This window comes from Coregonus clupeaformis, chromosome 21, assembly GCF_020615455.1.
Source record: "Coregonus clupeaformis isolate EN_2021a chromosome 21, ASM2061545v1, whole genome shotgun sequence".
NCBI lineage: Eukaryota > Metazoa > Chordata > Actinopteri > Salmoniformes > Salmonidae > Coregonus > Coregonus clupeaformis.
The window spans coordinates 53,567,594-53,589,324 of NC_059212.1; the positions used below are offsets into that span (position 1 = coordinate 53,567,594).

Here is a 21,731-nt window from a genome sequence, read left to right on the forward strand (position 1 = left end):
GGACAAAACTAAAAAGTTGGTAAATTTGTTGAACACAGAGATTGATTAAACGTTTATTAAAAGTAAAACGTGAATAGTTTGTTAGGTAGCCAAGTAGCAACAAACAGCAGAGCAGCACGGAGACAATGCGGAAGCTGTATACTAGTGAGCTGTATCCGTCCAAATAACAGCTATAATATTCTTCAGCGTTTGGATATTTATGCAAACCTGGAAATTCCACCAAGTAGGTGTAGATATCACCTATGCTACTTTGGTTTTGGCCATTTGGTAGGGTTGTCTCCCCAGCTGGTTTCCGGCAAGTTGAAGTTGAAAGGACATATAGGCAAACCAACAAGAATCAACTTGACCAGGGAAATCTCCTGGCCTAGATGAGGCAATATGACCTGACCAGGGAAATCTCCTGGCCTAGATGAGGCAACATGAGCTGACCAGGGAAATCTCCTGGCCTAGATGAGGCAATATGACCTGACCAGGGAAATCTCCTGGCCTAGATGAGGCAATATGAGCTGACCAGGGAAATCTCCTGGCCTAGATGAGGCAACATGAGCTGACCAGGGAAATCTCCTGGCCTAGATGAGGCAACATGAGCTGACCAGGGAAATCTCCTGGCCTAGATGAGGCAACATGAGCTGAGGCAGTGATTCCTGAAATGTTCTCAGAAGACTCAGTCCTGGTGGATCGAGGATGAGTTGGGTATTTGGTATTTTGTCTCCCCAGCTGGACTCCGACAAGTTACATTTGAAAGGACAGATAGGCACGCCAACAACTTACAACTTTTGTAAATACCGAGATCATTCAAGGGTAGGCAGACTGGAAGTAGTTACGCGACATATCTAAAACAAGCCAATTAGATAGAGATTAACTTCTCCCGCTAGCCAGCCAGCTAACATCAGCTAACCAGTGAAAAATCTAGGGGTAAACAAACAGTGACGTGAGTATAATGCGACTGCTTTACTATCTTTACTTTCAGTGTTAGCAGGTTGGGTAAAAAAATTAGTGGCAGAATAAGTATCATGCAAATAATGTGTTTTTGTGACAGCCAAGTATGCTAATAGCGACAAGTGAGGCTTCTGAAAACGTTGGTAGTTTGTTTAGGATGACGCCAAAGTAAGGTTAATTACATAGGAGTAAGGGGACGGCTGGACCCTACTAGGGGGGAGTACCCTACGGCTGGACCCTACTAGGGGGGAGTAAGGGGACGGCTGGACCCTACTAGGGGGAGTACCCTACGGCTGGACCCTACTAGGGGGAGTACCCTACGGCTGGACCCTACTAGGGGGAGTACCCTACGGCTGGACCCTACTAGGGGGGAGTACCCTACGGCTGGACCCTACTAGGGGGGAGTACCCTACGGCTGGACCCTACTAGGGGGAGTACCCTACGGCTGGACCCTACTAGGGGGAGTACCCCTACGGCTGGACCCTACTAGGGGGAGTACCCTACGGCTGGACCCTACTAGGGGGGAGTACCCTACGGCTGGACCCTACTAGGGGGAGTACCCTATGGCTGGACCCTACTAGGGGGAGTACCCTACGGCTGGACCCTACTAGGGGGGAGTACCCTACGGCTGGACCCTACTAGGGGGGAGTAAGGGGACGGCTGGACCCTACTAGGGGGGAGTACCCTACGGCTGGACCCTACTAGGGGGGAGTACCCTACGGCTGGACCCTACTAGGGGGAGTACCCTACGGCTGGACCCTACTAGGGGGAGTACCCTACGGCTGGACCCTACTAGGGGGGAGTACCCTACGGCTGGACCCTACTAGGGGGGAGTACCCTACGGCTGGACCCTACTAGGGGGAGTACCCTACGGCTGGACCCTACTAGGGGGAGTACCCTACGGCTGGACCCTACTAGGGGGGAGTACCCTACGGCTGGACCCTACTAGGGGGGTGTACCCTACGGCTGGACCCTACTAGGGGGAGTACCCTACGGCTGGACCCTACTAGGGGGGAGTACCCTACGGCTGGACCCTACTAGGGGGTGTACCCTACGGCTGGACCCTACTAGGGGGAGTACCCTACGGCTGGACCCTACTAGGGGGAGTACCCTACGGCTGGACCCTACTAGGGGGAGTACCCTACGGCTGGACCCTACTAGGGGGAGTACCCTACGGCTGGACCCTACTAGGGGGGAGTACCCTACGGCTGGACCCTACTAGGGGGAGTACCCTACGGCTGGACCCTACTAGGGGGTGTAAGGGGAGTACCCTACGGCTGGACCCTACTAGGGGGAGTAAGGGGAGTACCCTACGGCTGGACCCTACTAGGGGGGTGTAAGGGGAGTACCCTATGGCTGGACCCTACTAGGGGGGAGTACCCTACGGCTGGACCCTACTAGGGGGAGTAAGGGGAGTACCCTACGGCTGGACCCTACTAGGGGGTGTAAGGGGAGTACCCTACGGCTGGACCCTACTAGGGGGAGTACCCTACGGCTGGACCCTACTAGGGGGTGTAAGGGGAGTACCCTACGGCTGGACCCTACTAGGGGGAGTAAGGGGAGTACCCTACGGCTGGACCCTACTAGGGGGAGTAAGGGGAGTACCCTACGGCTGGACCCTACTAGGGGGTGTAAGGGGAGTACCCCTACGGCTGGACCCTACTAGGGGGTGTAAGGGGAGTACCCTACGGCTGGACCCTACTAGGGGGTGTAAGGGGACGGCTGGACCCTACTAGGGGGAGTAAGGGAGTACCCTACGGCTGGACCCTACTAGGGGGAGTACCCTACGGCTGGACCCTACTAGGGGGGAGTACCCTACGGCTGGACCCTACTAGGGGGGAGTACCCTACGGCTGGACCCTACTAGGGGGGAGTACCCTACGGCTGGACCCTACTAGGGGGTGTAAGGGGGAGTACCCTACGGCTGGACCCTACTAGGGGGTGTAAGGGGAGTACCCTACGGCTGGACCCTACTATGGGGGAGTACCCTACGGCTGGACCCTACTAGGGGGGAGTAAGGGGAGTACCCTACGGCTGGACCCTACTAGGGGGTGTAAGGGAGTACCCTACGGCTGGACCCTACTAGGGGGTGTAAGGGGAGTACCCTACGGCTGGACCCTACTAGGGGGGTGTAAGGGACGGCTGGACCCTACTAGGGGGGAGTAAGGGGAGTACCCTACGGCTGGACCCTACTAGGGGGGAGTACCCTACGGCTGGACCCTACTAGGGGGGTGTAAGGGGAGTACCCTACGGCTGGACCCTACTAGGGGGGAGTAAGGGGAGTACCCTACGGCTGGACCCTACTAGGGGGAGTAAGGGGAGTACCCTACGGCTGGACCCTACTAGGGGGTGTAGAGGAGTACCCTACGGCTGGACCCTACTAGGGGGTGTAAGGGGAGTACCCTACGGCTGGACCCTACTAGGGGGTGTAAGGGGAGTACCCTACGGCTGGACCCTACTAGGGGGGTGTAAGGGGAGTACCCTACGGCTGGACCCTACTAGGGGGGAGTAAGGGGAGTACCCTACGGCTGGACCCTACTAGGGGGGTGTAAGGGGAGTACCCTACGGCTGGACCCTACTAGGGGGGTGTAAGGGGAGTACCCTACGGCTGGACCCTACTAGGGGGGTGTAAACCACGTGTCACGATTGTATACAGACGGGACGGACCAAGGCGCAGCGTGAAATGCGTACATGTTTATTTATATAGAATAAACACCACAACGACAAAATAACAAATTAAACGAAACGTGCAACACAACACAACACAACACAACACAACACAACACAACACAACACAACACAACACAACACAACACAACACAACACAACACAACACAACACAACACAACACAACACAACACAACACAACACAACACAACACAACACAACACAACACAACACAACACAACATACACGGAACAAGATCCCACGACTAACAGGTGCCAAAAGGCTGCCTAAGTATGGGTCCCCAATCAGAGACAACGATCAACAGCTGCCTCTGATTGGGAACCACACAGGCCAACATAGATCTACACATTCTAGATCTAAACATAGAAAATCGACATAGCACAACACGACACAGAAAATACACACCCTGACTCAACAAATACAAGTCCCCTGAGTCAGGGCGTGACACCACGATAAACCACAGATGATAAATATTTGTTGTTGTTTGTTATCGCTAAATATATATGTGCCTTATTATAGGCAACCCTGTTTTCATGATTTCTAGTAGATCATCAAAATAAATGAATCACGTTTTTGGACTCATTCAGCAGTTTTTACCTAATTAAGTAACGTTAAGTTCCATCTATATTCCTAAAACATTAGTTGAACATGATGCTGTTGCTGCTTCCCGTTGATAATAACTATTGATAAATAGCCCAATGTCAAAACACGGTTTTCAAGTGTCCAAATCAATAAACAGTTTGTGATATATTGAAAACCTAAACATAAAATGTACTACCTACACATACATGTGCCACAATAGCAATCTGATCATATTACTTCATTATAAACTGCACATGCTCCAAAAATTATGTTGTTTTGACAAGTGGCAATTAATCACTCATATTGATTAGTGGGGAAATCAGGTTGTATGCGCTGTTGAAACGAACACAACTCAAAAACCACATGGAAACAGGAAATGTTGTTTAGATCACTCGTTGGAGGACAACCTGCTGAAGACAACCAGCTACATTTTGATAAAATCCTATAGGATAGGTTCCAAAATCTGATAGGAACTTCTACTGGATTTTTTAAACTAGGGCCTTTCTCTCTCTCACTCCAGTTAACGTCACCTCTCCCAGCTCTTATTGACACCTACCCATGAGCCTCCTCTCTTTCCATTTACTTTAACCAGCATCCTCACCCACTGAGTACCGACCGACACCGGACGTTCTTGGACGTTGAAAAGTAGTTGAAATATAGTCAGTCCACGCTGGCCTTGATGTTAACGTCCACAGACGGACCGGACTGGACCAAATCCGAACCTATCATAAACGTAGAGTACCAGTCAAAGGTTTGGCCACACCTACACATTCAAGGGTTTTTCTTTATATTTTTTACTATTTTCTACATTGTACAATAATAGTGAAGACATCAAAACTATGAAATAACACATATGGAATCATGTAGTAACCAAAAAAGTGTTAAACAAATCAAAATATATTTTATATTTGAGGTTCTTCAAAGTAGCCACCATTTGCCTTGATGACAGCTTTGCACACCCTTGGCAGTCTCTCAAACAGCTTCATGAGGTAGTCACCTGGAATACATTTCAATTTACAGGTGTGCCTTGTTAAAAGTTAATTTGTGGAATTTCTTTCCTTCTTAATGCGTTTGAGCCAATCAGTTGTGTTGTGACAAGGTAGGGGTGGTATACAGAAGATAGCCCTCTTTTGTGAAAGACCAAGTCCATATTATGGCAAGAACAGCTCAAATAAGCAAAGAGAAACTACAGTCCATCATTACTTTAAGACATGAAGGTCAGTCAATCTGGAAAATTTCAAGAACTTTGAAAGTTTCTTCAAGTTCAGTCGCAAAAACCATCAAGTGCTATGATGAAACTGGCTCTTATGAGGACCGCCACAGGAAAGGATGACCCAGAATTACCTCTGCTGCAGAGGATAAGATCATTAGAGTTACCAGCCTCAGAAATTGCAGCCCAAATAAAAGTAACAGACACATCTCAACATCAACTGTTTAGAAGGGACTGCGTGAATCAGGCCTTCATGGTCGAATTGCTGCAAAGAAACCACTACTAAAGGACACCAATAAGAAGAGACTTGCTTGGGCCAAGAAACACGAGCAATGGACATTAGACCGGTGGAAATCTGTCCTTTGGTCTGATGAGTCCAAATTTCAGATTTTTGGTTCCAACCACTGTGTCTTTGTGAGACGCAGAGTAGGTGAATGGATGATCTCCGCATGTGTGGTTCCCACAGTGAAGCATGGAGGAGGAGGTGTGATGGTGTGGGGTTGCTTTGCTGGTGACACTGTCTGTGATTTATTTAGAATTCAAGGCACACTTAACCAGCATGGCTACCACAGCATTCTGCAGCGATATGCCATCCCATCTGGTTTGCGCTTAGTGGGAGTATCATATGTTTTTCAACAGAACAATGACCCAACACACCTCCAGGCTGTGTAAGGGCTATTTGACCAAGAAGGAGAGTGATGGTGCTGCATCAGATGACCTGGCCTCCACAATCCCCCGACCTCAACCCAATTGAGATGGTTTGGGATGAGTTGGACCGCACAGTGAAGGAAAAGCAGCCAACAAGTGCTCAGCATATGTGGGAACCCTTTCAAGACTGTTGGAAAAGCATTCCTCATGAAGCTGGTTGAGAGAATGCCAACAGTGTGCAAAGCTGTCATCAAGGCAAAGGGTGGCTACTTCGAAGAATCTAAAATATAAAATATATTTTGATTTGTGTAACACTTTTTTGGTTACTACATGATTCCATATGTGTTATTTCATAGTTTTGATGTCTTCACTATTATTCGACAATGTAGAAGGTGTGTCCAAACTGGTACTGTATGTTTCACAAGTTTGGACAGTACAGTACAGTACAGGACAGAACATCACTATACTGTACAGTGAGTAGAGGTACAGTGCAGTACATTAATTTTTTTTACAGTAAAGTATAGTATATTGTATATACTGTACTCTACTGTACTGAATACTCTACTGTACTGAACTGTACTGTACTATACTGAACTGTACTGTACTGTACTGTAGTGAACTCTACTGAACTGTACTGAATTCTACTGAACTGTATTCTACTATACTTTACTCTACTGTTCTGTACTTAAACTCTACTGTACTGAACTGTAATCTGCTGTACTGAACTCTACTAAACTGTAATGAACTCTACTGTACTGAACTCTACTGTACTGAACTCTACTCTACTCTACTGAACTCTACTGAACTCTGCTCTGCTCTACTGTGCTGTATTGTATTGTGATGTCCTAACTGCTGAAACATGAGGAGAATGGATATAATTATGGATTTCTGTGTAATACAGATCAGGGTCCCATGATGTAATTCCGTTACCGTAATTCCATGTGTAAATCCTCTTCACTTAGTGTAGTTCAATAACCAAAATAGATTTTTCAAACTCAAGGTGCCATGTCATAGCTGACACCCCATTATTTCTGCAGACATCTTTTCATATTAATTTGGAGCAGATATTTTAAGAGTTTTTGGTAAACCTTGTCACATAGCAAAGGTAACTGAACTAAATGACTATCGCCCCGTTGCACTCACCTCTGTCATCATGAAGTGCTTTGAGAGATATCACCTCTACCTTACCTGTCACCCTAGACCCACTTCAAGCTGCTTACCGCCCCAATAGATCCACAGACGATGCAATCGCCATCACACTGCACACTGCCCTATCCCATCTGGACAAGAGGAATACCTATGTAAGAATGCGGTTCATTGACTATAGCTCGGCATTCAACACCATAGAACCTTCCAAGCTCATCATTAAGCTCGAGGCCCTGGGTCTGAACCCCGCCCTGCGCAACTGGGTCCTGGACTTCCTGACGGGCCGGCCCCAGGTGGTGAAGGTAGGAAACAACATCTCCACTTCGCTGATCCTCAACAGTAGGGCCCCACAAGGGTGCATGCTCAGCCCCCTCCTGTACTCACTGTTCACCCAGGACTGCGTGGCCAAGCACGCCTCCAACTCAATCATCAAGTTTGCAGACGACACAACAGTAGTAGGCTTGATTACCAACAATGACGAGACCACCTACAGGGAAGAGGTGAGGGCTCTGGGAGTGTGGTGCTAGGAAAATAACCTCTCACTCAACGTCAACAAAACAAAGGAGATGATTGTGTACTTCAGGAAACAGCAGAGGGTGCACCCCCCTATCCACATCAACGGGACCGCAGTGGAGAAGGTGGAAAGCTTCAAGTTCCTTGACGTACACATCACTGACAAACTTAAATGGTCCACCCACGCAGACAGTGTGGTGAAGAAGGTGCAACAGAGCCTCTTCAACCTTAGGAGGCTGAAGAAATGTGTCTTGGCACCTAAAACCCTCACAAACCTTTACAGATGCACAATTGAGAGCATCCTGTCGGGCTGTATCACCGCCTGATATGGCAACTGCACCGCCCGCAACCGCAGGGCTCTCCAGAGGGTAGTGGGGTCTGCCGAACACATTACCGGGGTTAAACTACCCGCCCTCCAAGACACCTACAGCACCCGATGTCACAGGAAGGCCAAAAAGATAATCAAGGACAACAGCCACTGCCTGTTCACCCTGCTATCATGCAGAAGGCGAGGTCAGTACAGGTGCATCAAAGCTGGGACCGAGAGAATAAAAAACAGCTTCTATCTCAAGGCCATCAGACTGTTAAATAGCCACCATTAGCACATTAGAGGCTGCTGCTGCCTATTGAAATCACTGGCCACTTTTAAGAAATGGAACACTAGTCACTAGTACATATCTTGCACTACTCATCTCATATGTACAGTGGGGGAAAAAGTATTTAGTCAGCCACCAATTGTGCAAGTTCTCCCACTTAAAAAGATGAGAGAGGCCTGTAATTTTCATCATAGGTACACGTCAACTATGACAGACAAATTGAGGAAAAAAATTCCAGAAAATCACATTGTAGGATTTTTAATGAATTTATTTGCAAATTATGGTGGAAAATAAGTATTTGGTCACCTACAAACAAGCAAGATTTCTGGCTCTCACAGACCTGTAACTTCTTCTTTAAGAGGCTCCCCTGTCCTCCACTCGTTACCTGTATTAATGGCACCTGTTTGAACTTGTTATCAGTATAAAAGACACCTGTCCACAATCTAAAACAGTTACACTCCAAACTCCACTTTGGCCAAGACCAAAGAGCTGTCAAAGGACACCAGAAACAAAATTGTAGACCTGCACCAGGCTGGGAAGACTGAATCTGCAATAGGTAAGCAGCTTGGTTTGAAGAAATCAACTGTGGGAGCAATTATTAGGAAATGGAAGACATACAAGACCACTGATAATCTCCCTCGATCTGGGGCTCCACGCAAGATCTCACCCCGTGGGGTCAAAATGATCACAAGAATGGTGAGCAAAAATCCCAGAACCACACGGGGGGACCTAGTGAATGACCTGCAGAGAGCTGGGACCAAAGTAACAAAGCCTACCATCAGTAACACACTACGCCGCCAGGGACTCAAATCCTGCAGTGCCAGACGTGTCCCCCTGCTTAAGCCAGTACATGTCCAGGCCCGTCTGAAGTTTGCTAGAGTGCATTTGGATGATCCAGAAGAGGATTGGGAGAATGTCATATGGTCAGATGAAACCAAAATAGAAATTTTTGGTAAAAACTCAACTCGTCGTGTTTGGAGGACAAAGAATGCTGAGTTGCATCCAAAGAACACCATACCTACTGTGAAGCATGGGGGTGGAAACATCATGCTTTGGGGCTGTTTTTCTGCAAAGGGACCAGGACGACTGATCCGTGTAAAGGAAAGAATGAATGGGGCCATGTATCGTGAGATTTTGAGTGAAAACCTCCTTCCATCAGCAAGGCCATTGAAGATGAAACGTGGCTGGGTCTTTCAGCATGACAATGATCCCAAACACACCGCCCGGGCAACGAAGGAGTGGCTTAGTAAGAACCATTTCAAGGTCCTGGAGTGGCCTAGCCAGTCTCCAGATCTCAACCCCATAGAAAATCTTTGGAGGGAGTTGAAAGTCCGTGTTGCCCAGCGACAGCCCCAAAACATCACTGCTCTAGAGGAGATCTGCATGGAGGAATGGGCCAAAATACCAACAACAGTGTGTGAAAACCTTGTGAAGACTTACAGAAAACGTTTGACCTGTGTCATTGCCAACAAAGGGTATATAACAAAGTATTGAGAAACTTTTGTTATTGACCAAATACTTATTTTCCACCATAATTTGCAAATAAATTCATTAAAAATGTGATTTTCTGGAAAAAAAATTCTCATTATGTCTGTCATAGTTGACATGTACCTATGATGAAAATTACAGGCCTCTCTCATCTTTTTAAGTGGGAGAACTTGCACAATTGGTGGCTGACTAAATACTTTTTTTCCCCACTGTATATACTGTATTCTATTCTATAATATTCTACTGTATCTTAGTCCATGCCGCTCTGTCATTGCTTGTCCATACAGTTGAAGTCGGAAGTTTACATACACCTTAGCCAAATACATTTAAACTCAGTTTTTCACAATTCCTGACATTTAATCCTAGTAAGAATTCCCTGTCTTAGGTCAGTTAGGATCTCCACTTTATTTTAAGAATGTGAAATGTCAGAATAATTGTAGAGAGAATGATTTATTTCAGCTTTTATTTCTTTCATCACATTCCCAGTGGGTTAGAAGTTTACATACACTCAATTAGTATTTGGTAGCATGGCCTTGAAATTGCTTAACTTGGGTCAAACGTGTCGGGTAGCCTTCCACAAGCTTCCCACAATAAGTTGGGTGAATTTTGTCCCATTCCTCCTGACAGAGCTGGTGTAACTGAGTCAGGTTTGTAGGCCTCCTTGCTCACACACGCTTTTTCAGTTCTGCCCACAAATGTTCTATAGGATTGAGGTCAGGGCTTTGTAATGGCCACTCCAATACCTTGACTTTGTTGTCCTTAAGCCATTTTGCCACAACTTTGGAAGTATGCTTGGGGTCATTGTCCATTTGGAAGACCCATTTGCGACCAAGCTTTAACTTCCTGACTGATGTCTTGAGATGTTGCTTCAATATATGCACTTAATTTTCCTTCCTTATGATAGCATCTATTTTGTGAAGTGCACCAGTCCCTCCTGCAGCAAAGCACCCCCACAGCATGATGCTGCAACCCCCGTGGTTCACGGTTGGGATGGTGTTCTTCGGCTTGCAAGGCACCCCCTTTTTCCTCCAAACATAACGATGGTCATTATGGCCAAACAGTTCTATTTTAATTTAATCAGACCAGAGGACATTTCTCCAAAAAGTATGATCTTGTCACGGATTCAGCCGAGGCTGCCCCTCCTCCTTGCTCGGGCAGGCTTCGGCGTTCGTCGTCACCGGAGTACTAGCTGCTACCGATCCATGTTTCTATGTTCGACTTGTTTTGTCTTTATTGGTCACACCTATTTCCCATCATGTAGTTATGTCATCCCTATTTAACCCTCTGTCTCACACTGTGTGTTGTGTGTGTTTGTTCATGTTTCGGCTGTCGTTAGTGTGCGGGTTTGTTCCCTCCCTGCGTGGAGGTTGTTGTTAATTCATTTTACCGACAAGTAAAGTACGCCATTTGATTAGCTCTGTGTCCTGCGCCTGACTTCGCCTACCGCATTACACTGACGCCTTGACAGATCTTTGTCCCCATGTGCAGTTGCAAACCATAGTCTGGCTTTTTTATGGCAGTTTTGGAGCAGTGGCTTCTTCCTTGTTGAGCGGCCTTTCAGGTTATGTCGATATAGGACTTGTTTTACTGTGGATATAGATACTTTTGCACCTGTTTCCTCCAGCATCTTCACAAGGTCCTTTGCTGTTGTTCTGAGATTGATTTGCACTTTTCGCACCAAAGCACGTTCATCTCTAGGAGACAGAACACGTCTCCTTCCTGAGCGGTATGACGGCTGTGTGGTCCCATGGTGTTTATACTTGCGTACTATTGTTTGTACAGATGAACGTGGTATCTTCAGGCGTTTGGAAATTGCTCCCAAGGATGAACCAGACTTGTGGAGGTCTACACATTTTTTTCGGAGGTCTTGGCTGATTTCTTTTGATTTTCCCATGATGTCAAGCAAATAATCACTGAGTTAGAAGGTAGACCTTGAAATACATCCACAGATACACCTCCAATTGACTCAAATGATGTCAATTAGCCTATCAGAAGCTTCTAAAGCCATGACATCATTTTCTGGAATTTTCCAAGCTGTTTAAAGGCACAGTCAACTTAGTGTATGTACATTTCTGACCCACTGGAATTGTGATACAGTGAATTATAAGTGAAATAATCTGTCTGTAAACAATTGTTGGAAAAATTACTTGTGTCATGCACAAAGTAGATGTCCTAACCAACTTGCCAAAACTATAGCATGTTAACAAGAAATTTGTGGAGTGGTTGAAATACGAGTTCGAATGACTCCAATCTAAGTGTATGTAAACTTCTGACTTCAACTGTATATGTACAGTGGGGAGAACAAGTATTTGATACACTGCCGATTTTGCAGGTTTTCCTACTTACAAAGCATGTAGAGGTCTGTAATTTTTATCATAGGTCCTTTTCAACTGTGAGAGACAGAATCTAAAACAAAAATCCAGAAAATCACATTGTATGAATTTTAAGTAATTAATTTGAATTTTATTGCATAACATAAGTATTTGATCACTTAATATTTGGTACAGAAACCTTTGTTTGCAATTACAGAGATCATACGTTTCCTGTAGGTCTTGACCAGGTTTGCACACACTGCAGCAGGGATTTTGGCCCACTCCTCCATGCAGACCTTCTCCAGATCCTTCAGGTTTCGGGGCTGTCGCTGGGCAAAACAGACTTTCAGCTCCCTCCAAAGATGTTCTATAGGGTTCAGGTCTGGAGACTGGCTAGGCCACTCCAGGACCTTGAGATGCTTCTTACGGAGCCACTCCTTAGTTGCCCTGGCTGTGTGTTTCGGGTCGTTGTCATGCTGGAAGACCTAGCCACGACCCATCTTCAATGCTCTTACTGAGGGAAGGAGGTTGTTGGCCAAGATCTTCCGATACATGGCCCCATCCATCCTCCCCTCAATACGGTGTAGTCGTCCTGTCCCCTTTGCAGAAAAGCATCCCCAAAGAATGATGTTTCCACCTCCATGCTTCACGGTTGGGATGGTGTTCTTGGGGTTGTACTCATCCTTCTTCTTCCTCCAAACACGGTGAGTGGAGTTTAGACCAAAAAGCTATATCTTTAGCTCATCAGACCACATGACCTTCTCCCATTCCTCCTCTGGATCATCCAGATGGTCATTGGCAAACTTCAAACGGGCCTGGACATGCGCTGGCTTGAGCAGGGGGACCTTGCGTGCGCTGCAGGATTTTAATCCATGACGGCGTAGTGTGTTACTAATGGTTTTCTTTGAGACTGTGGTACCAGCTCTCTTCAGGTCATTGACCAGGTCCTGCTGTGTAGTTCTGGGCTGATCCCTCACCTTCCTCATGATCATTGATGCCCCACGATGTGAGATCTTGCAGGGGGCCCAGACCGAGGGTGATTGACCGTAATCTTGAACTTCTTCCATTTTCTAATAATTGCGCCAACAGTTGTTGCCTTCTCACCAAGCTGCTTGCCTATTGTCCTGTAGCCCATCCCAGCCTTGTTTAGGTCTACAATTTTATCCCTGATGTCCTTACACAGCTCTCGGGTCTTGGCCATTGTGGAGAGGTTGGAGTCTGTTTGATTGAATGTGTGGACAGGTGTCTTTTATACAGGTAACGAGTTCAAACAGGTGCAGTTAATATAGGTAATGAGTGGAGAACAGGAGGGCTTCTTAAAGAAAAACTAACAGGTCTGTGAGAGCCAGTATTCTTACTGGTTGGTAGGTGATCAAATACTTATGTCATGCAATAAAATGCAAATTAATTACTTAAAAATCATACAATGTGATTTTCTGGATTTTTGTTTTAGATTCCGTCTCTCACAGTTGAAGTGTACCTATGATAAAAAATTACAGACCTCTACATGCTTTGTAAGTAGGAAAACCTGCAAAATCGGCAGCGTATCAAATAATTGTTTTCCCCACTGTATATATTCTTAAATTCCATTCCTTACTAGATTTGTGTGTATTGGGTATATGTTGTGAAATTGTTAGATATTACTTGTTAGATATTACTGCAGTGTCGGAGCTAGAAGCACAAGCATTTCGCTACACCATCTGCTAAACACGTGTATGCAACAAATAAAATTTGATTTGATTTGATAAAAACCTGACGGGGGATTTTACCATAATTCCCTCACCAAAGTTTCCATCTGCACAGTTCTTCCACTAAATTTGTTTTTTTTTTACATTTTTTTGTGGAAATTGTTAAATGTAGCCCTTGTGCATACAGTGCCTTCAGAAAGTATTCACACCCATTGACTTTTTCCACATTTTGTTGTGTTACAGCCTGAATTTAAAATGGATTACATTTAGATGTTTTGTCACTGGCCTACACACAATACCCCATAATGTTAAAGTGGAATTATGTTTTTAGAAATGTTTAGCTGAATGAAAAGATGAAATGTCTTAAGTCAATATATTCAACCCCTTTGTTATGGCAAGCCTAAATAAGTTCAGGTGTAAAAATGTGCTTAACAAGTCACATAATAAGTTGCATGGACTCACTCTGTGTAAAATAATAGTGTTTAACATGACATTTTTGAATGACTACCTCATCTCTCTACCCCACACATACAATTATCTGTAAGATCCCTCAGTCGAGCAGTGAATTTCAAACACAGATTCAACCACAAAGAGCAGGGAGGTTTTCCAATGCCTCGCAAAGAAGGACACCTATTGGTAGATGGGTAAAAAAAAAAAAGCAGACGTTGAATATCCCTTTGAGCATGGTGAAGTTATTCATTACACTTTGGATTATATATCAATACACCCAGTCACTACAAAGATACAGGCGTCCTTCCTAACTCAGTTGCAGAAGAGGAAGGAAACCGCTCAGGGATTTCACCAGGAGGTGACTTTAAAACAGTGACAGAGTTTAATGGCTGTGATAGGAGAAAATTGAGGATTGATCAACAACATTTTAGTTACTCCACAATACTAACCTAAACGACAGTGAAAAGAGTTGGGTATGCATCATGTTATGGGTATGCTTGTAATCGTTAAGGACTGGGGAGTTTTTCAGGATAAAGAAATAATGAAATGGAGCTAAGCAAAATCCTAGAGGAAAACCTGGTTCAGTCTGCTTTCCACCAGACACTGGAAGATGACTTCACCTTTCGGCAGGACAATGACCTAAAATCTACATTTACATTTACATTTTCGTCATTTAGCAGACGCTCTTATCCAGAGCGACTTACAATCTACACTGGAGTTGCTTACCAAGAAGTCAGGGAATGTTCCTGAGTGGCCGAGTTACAGTTTTGATTTAAATCTACTTGGAAATCTATGGCAAGACCTGAAAATGATCGTCTAGCAATGATCAACAACCAATTTGACAGACATTGAATAATTTTGAAAATAATAATGGGCAAATGTTGCACAATCCAGGTGTGGAAAGCTCTTAGAGACTTACCCAGTGTCACGGATTCTGCCGAGACTGCCCTTCCTTCTGGCTCGGGCAGGCTTCGGTATTCGTCGTCACCGGAGTACAAGCTGCTGCCACTCTATGTTATATGTTTCTATGTTTATTTGATTGTACGAGTGTCATTTTGTGAGCGGGTTTTGTTCCTCCTTTGTTGTTTTGGAGGGTTTTGCTTGTATTTCTTTACTACTCAGTAAAGTGGTTCTTCATCTCATTCTGTGTCCTGCACTTGACTCTGGCCTACCGCATTTCACCGACATTCGTGACAGAAACACGCACCACCATGGAGTCAGCAGGAGCAGCCGGAGTAACCGAGATGATGGAGGAACGAGTCCAACGTCAGGAATTAATGATTTAGACTCTCGGGGTTATAGTATCTGAAGATTATGCCTTTGTTAAATGTTTTTCATGAAGAAATGGAATGTTGTTTGTGTTAGTAGGAAGAGGGAATGTTTTGGGTGTGACGCCAAATACAACAGACCGGAAGTGTCTTGTAGACAGGGGAGACTGGGGATTGGCCAGAAGAGGGGGTAACCCTTATTTTGGCAGTGTCTATATAAGAAGGGTTTTGGACAATAAACCCCAGAGCGGTTATTATAATTCGAGGCAACTGCTCTCCAGACAACGCGTGTCTGTAATTTATGCTGTAACCTCGTGGTATGAATAAAAACTTCTGACACGATGCAGCATAGATGGACTCTTTTGTTGACAGCAATGATGACCACCATTCATCATATACTACAGGGTCACCATGGAACGAGTATTCCAGACAATGGAACGATGGGAGAGAGGTGGTATCCCGTCACCATCTCCAACCACTCACCCACCTACAACACTGGTCACCGCTTCGCCATCTGGGTCCAGTGGGATTCGGCTCTCGCTCCCGAGGGCATATGACGGAACACCTGCCGGGTGCCAGGGATTTCTCCTCCAGGTCGAGCTTTACCTGGCCACCATTCACCTGGCGCCCTCGGGATACGAGAGCGTGTCCGCCCTCATCTCCTGTCTATCGGGGAAGGCGCTGGAATGGGCCAACGCCGAGTGGGGAGGAATAGACGCAAGTACTGTCCGCTACGAGGATTTCACCCGCCGCTTCCGGGCGGTATTCGATCATCCACCAGAGGGGAGAGCGGTGGGTGAAGGTCTGTTCCACCTACGACAGGAGATGAGGAGCGCGCAGGAGTTTGCGCTGGAATTCAGAACTTTAGCAGCCAGCGCGGGATGGAATGAGAGGGTCCTGATCGACCATTATCGCTGCAGCTTAAGGGAGGACGTCCGTCGGGAGCTGGCCTGCAGGGACACCGATCTCACCCTGGACCAACTGGTGGACATGTCCATCAGGTTGGATAACCTGTTGGCAGCCCGCGGACGTTCTGATCTGGGGCCGTCCATTCCATCCCCCAGCACCTCCGAGTCTACCCCCATGGAGCTCGGAGGTGCTGCGGTTAGGGAGACGGGGAGAGGGACCGTCCCCTGCACCAACTGTGGCCGCAGAGGACACACTGCTGGTCGGTGCTGGGGAGGGTCCTCAGGAGGTCGAGGCAGCAGGCAGGGCACTGGTCGACCGTCTCAGGTGAGTAGGCACCCGACTCACCCAGAGCCTCCTGTTGCTAATTTGTGTATAGATATTGTTTTTCCAGAAGTTTCCCCCCATTCCCAGCATAAGGCGCCAGTAGATTCAGGCGCGGCTGGGAATATTATTGATCGCCAGTATGCTCGTAGTTTAGGGATTCCTACTGTGTCTGTTGATAAACCTTTCCCTGTGCACGCTTTAGATAGTCGCCCGTTAGGGTCAGGCATAATCAGGGAGGTCACCACTCCACTTCTGATGAGGACGCAGGGGGGTCATGAGGAGAGGATTAGCCTCTATCTGATTGATTCTCCTGCGTATCCTGTGGTGTTGGGACTTCCCTGGTTAACCATTCATGACCTCACGATTTCATGGCAACAGAGGGCTCTTAAGGGATGGTCCAGTCAGTGTTCAGGGAGGTGTGTAGGAGTTTCCTTGGGGGCAACTATGGTGGAAAGTCCAAACCAGGTTTCCACCATGCACATTCCTGCAGAGTATGCCGATTTGGCTATCGCCTTTAGTAAAAAGAGGGCGACTAAATTACCACCTCATCGTCCAGGGGATTGCGCGATAAATCTCCAGGTAGGAGCTGCACTTCCCCGGAGTCACGTGTATCCTTTGTCTCAGGAGGAGAGGGCGGCTATGGAGACATGTCACAGAGTCTCTGAGACAGGGATACATTCGGCCATCCACTTCACCTGTCTCCTCTAGTTTCTTTTTTGTGAAGAAGAAGGATGGTGGTTTACGCCCGTGCATTGATTACCGTGGCTTAAATCAGATTACCATCAAGTACAGCTATCCATTACCCCTGATAGCTAGTATGACGGAATCATTGCACGGGGCACGCTTCTTCACAAAATTGGATCTCAGGAGCGCGTACAACCTAGTGCATATCCGGGAGGGAGATGAGTGGAAGACGGCATTTAGTACCACCTCTGGACATTATGAGTATCTTGTCATGCCATACGGGTTAATGCATGCTCCATCAGTCTTCCAATCATTTGTGGATGAGATTTTCAGGGACCTGCACGGACAAGGGGTAGTGGTGTATATTGATGACATACTTATATACTCCACTACAAGGGCCAAGCATGTGTCCCTGGTGCGTAAAGTGCTTGGAAGACTGTTGGAGCATGACCTGTATGCTAAGGCCTGTTCTTTCAGGAGTCCATCTCCTTCCTAGGGTACCACATGTCCGCGTCTGGGGTGAGGATGGAGAGTGACCGCATTTCGTCCGTGCGTAATTGGGCGACTCCAACCACGGTGAAGGAGGTGCAGCGTTTCTTGGGGTTTGCCAACTACTACCGGAGGTTTATCCGGGGCTTTGGTCAGGTAGCGCCTCCCATTACCTCGTTGCTGAAGGGGGGACCGGTGCGTCTGCGGTGGTCAGCTGAGGCGGACAGGGCTTTTAGTCGCCTGAAGGACCTGTTACCTCGGCTCCAGTGCTGGCTCATCCGGATCCCTCCTTGGCCTTCACGGTTGAGGTGGATGCATCCGAGGCTGGGATAGGCGCTGTACTTTCTCAGCGCTCGGGCACGCCACCCAAGCTCCGCCCCTGTGCTTTCTTTTCGAAGAAGCTCAGCCCGGCGGAGCGCAACTATGATGTGGGGGACCGGGAGTTGTTGGCGGTGGTCAAAGCCCTGAAAGCGTGGAGACATTGGCTTGAGGGGGCTAAACACCCTTTTCTCATTTTGACTGACCACCACAATCTGGAGTACATCCGAGCGGCGAAGAGGTTAAACCCTCGCCAGGCAAGGTGGTCCATGTTTCTAACCTGTTTTGTTTTCACCCTTTCTTACAGGCCGGGCTCCCAGAATGCTAAGGAAGATGCTCTGTCCCGACTGTATGACACGGAGGAGAGTTCCGTGGAGCCCACTCCCATACTTCCGGCGTCGTTTCTGGTCGCACCGGTGGTGTGGGAGGTTGACGCGGACATCGAGCGGGCGTTACGTAGCGAACCCTCTCCTCCCCAGTGTCCAGAGGGTCGTAAGTACGTACCGCTGGAGGTCCGTGATCGTTTGATCTATTGGGCTCACACGTCACCCTCCTCTGGTCACCCTGGCATCGGTCGTACAGTGACCTGTCTTAGTGGGAAGTACTGGTGGCCCACCTTAGCCAAGGACGTGAGGGTTTATGTTTCCTCCTGCTCGGTGTGCGCCCAGTGTAAGGCTCCTAGACACCTGCCCAGAGGGAAATTACAACCCCTACCCGTTCCACAACAACCGTGGTCCCACCTATCGGTGGATTTTATGACTGATCCACCTCCCTCAAGAGGGAGCACAACCATCCTGGTCGTTGTGGATCGGTTTTCTAAGTCCTGTCGCCTCCTTCCTCTGCCCGGACTCCCTACGGCCCTACAAACTGCTGAGGCCCTTTTTACACACGTCTTCCGGCACTACGGGGTGCCTGAGGATATAGTGTCTGATCGGGGTTCCCAGTTCACCTCAAGGGTTTGGAGGGCGTTCATGGAACGGTTGGGGATCTCGGTTAGCCTTACCTCAGGTTTTCACCCCGAGAGTAACGGGCAGGTGGAGAGAATTAACCAGGAGGTGGGTAGGTTTCTGAGGTCGTATTGCCAGGACCGGTGAGGGGAGTGGTCGGTTTTCCTACCCTGGGCAGAGATGTCTATAAACTCCAACCGCCACTCCTCCACTAACCTTACGCCTTTCCAGTGTGTGTTAGGTTATCAGCCGGCCCTGGCACCTTGGCATCAGAGCCAGATCGAGGTACCTGCGGTGGACGAGTGGGTTCGGCGCTCGCAGGAAACCTGGGACGCTACACATGAACGCCTGCAGCGGGCCATCAGGCGTCAGAAGGCGAGCGCCAACCGCTACCGCAGTGAGGCCCCGGTGTATGCACCGGGGGACCGGGTCTGGCTCTCGACCCGAAATCTGCCCCTTCGCCTGCCCTGACGGAAGTTGGGTAGGTGGTTTGTGGGCCCATTTAAAGTCCTGAGGAGATTGAACGAGGTATGTTATAGGTTACAGCTTCCTATTAATTATCGTGTTAACCCCTCGTTTCATGTGTCTCTCCTCAGGCCGGTGGTAGCTCGTCCACTCCAGGATTCTGAGATATGGGAGGTTCCTCCGCCCCCACTGGACATCGAGGAGGCACCGGCGTACTTGGTCCGTTCCATCCTGGATTCGAGGCGTCGGATGGGGGGCCTGCAGTATCTCGTGGAGTGGGAGGGGTACGGTCCGGAGGAGCGGTGCTGGGTTCCTAGGAGGGATATCCTGCTAGGAACCCAACACCGCGTCCTCCTGGCCGTCCCCGAGGCCGGTGTCGACGCATGGCTGGAGCCGCACGTCGGGGGTACTGTCACGGATTCTGCCGAGACTGCCCTTCCTTCTGGCTCGGGCAGGCTTCGGCGTTCATCGTCACCGGAGTACAAGCTGCTGCCACTCTATGTTATATGTTTCTATGTTTATTTGATTGTACGAGTGTCATTTTGTGAGCGGGTTTTGCTCCTCCTTTGTTGTTTTGGAGGGTTTTGCTTGTATTTCTTTACTACTCAGTAAAGTGGTTCTTCATCTCATTCTGTGTCCTGTGCTTGACTCTGGCCTACCGCATTCCACCGACATTCGTGACACCCAGAAAGACTCACAGCTGTAATCGCTGCCAACGGTGCTTCTACAAAGTATTGACTCAGTGGTGTGAATACTTATGTGAATGAGATATTTCATTTTCAATAAATGTGCAAACATAAAAATACTAAAAATAATCACTTTGTCATTATAGGGTGTTGTGTGTAGATGGGTGAGAGAAGAAATACAATTTAATCAATTTTGAATTCAGGCTGTAACACAACAAAATGTGGAATAAGTCAAGGGGTATGGATGCTTTCTGAAGGCACTGTAGAGTTGTATGGTTTGTTAAACTTTGTTTGGCATACATTTTCAAGTGAAAATAACTGAGTCAAAGTGTAATCTTGTTACCGTGGAGACTAATACGACTGTATCTTCTCTGTCCGTGTCCAGGTGTGGTTCCAGAACCGTCGGGCTAAGTGGAGACGTCAGGAGAAGATGGACTCCAGCTCCTTGAAGCTACACGACTCTTCCATGCTGTCCTTCAACCGACCGCCCATGCCCTCCAACATGGGGCCCCTGTCCAACCCATTACCCCTGGACCCCTGGCTGGCCTCGCCCATGTCCAGTGCCACCCCCATGCACACTATCCCCGGCTACAGGGCCCCAGGGCAGGGCCCTCACCTTCAGCCTGCCTACCCCTCCCACTCCCACAGCTTCCTCAACAGCCCCCCAGTACATGGCGTGGTGCACCAGGGGATGGTGCAAGGAATGCAGGGGAGGCAAAGCACGCAGTCAATGGCCCCGCCTCCCTACCAGTGTCCCCCCAGCTTCAATGATAACTACCCTATGCATGAGAAAGTGGAACGTAGCTCCAGCATCGCAGCGCTGAGGATGAAGGCTAAGGAGCACATTCAGTACTTGGATAAAACCTGGCAGCACATGTGATCCAATGGAGAGGAAATGTTCTGTATGAAGGCTGTCAACACGTGATTGTGATCACAAAAACAAAAGGACGTTCTGTATAACATGAATCCCTCCACAGCCTCATAAGGATCTAGATACATTTTCTAACCTCTCTGGATTACAACCAAATTATGATAAATGTACTATATTATGTATTGGATCACTTAAATATACAATTTTTTAATTACCATGTAGTTTACCAATAAGATGGTCTGATTGTGATGTGGATATACTCGGAATACATATCCCATTGTTATAATGACACGAGAAAAAAAGATTCAATTTATTTGGAACGGCAAGCCAGACAAAATTAAACGGGCCTATTTATATAATGAATATGAATTCGGAGGACAGAAATTATTCAATATTAAAGCATTAGACCTATCACTAAAAGCTTCAGTCATACATTTAGCAGACGCTCTTATCCAGAGCGACTTACAGGAGCAATTTGGGTTAAGTGCCTTGCTCAAGGGCACATCGACAG

At 47.5% G+C, this 21,731-nt stretch overlaps 1 protein-coding gene across 1 annotated transcript in view; it reads left to right on the forward strand.

Annotated features, from left to right (window-relative positions):
- Positions 1-21,378, forward strand: part of LOC121535422 (retinal homeobox protein Rx1-like) — a 33,188-nt gene extending 11,810 nt beyond the window's left edge. The window contains exon 3 of the mRNA XM_041842466.1: positions 20,735-21,378. Within this exon, the coding sequence (XP_041698400.1) occupies positions 20,735-21,229 (495 nt within the window). The 3' untranslated portion in view covers positions 21,230-21,378. The remainder of the gene's footprint in view (positions 1-20,734) is intronic.
- Positions 21,379-21,731: the final 353 nt, after the last annotated feature.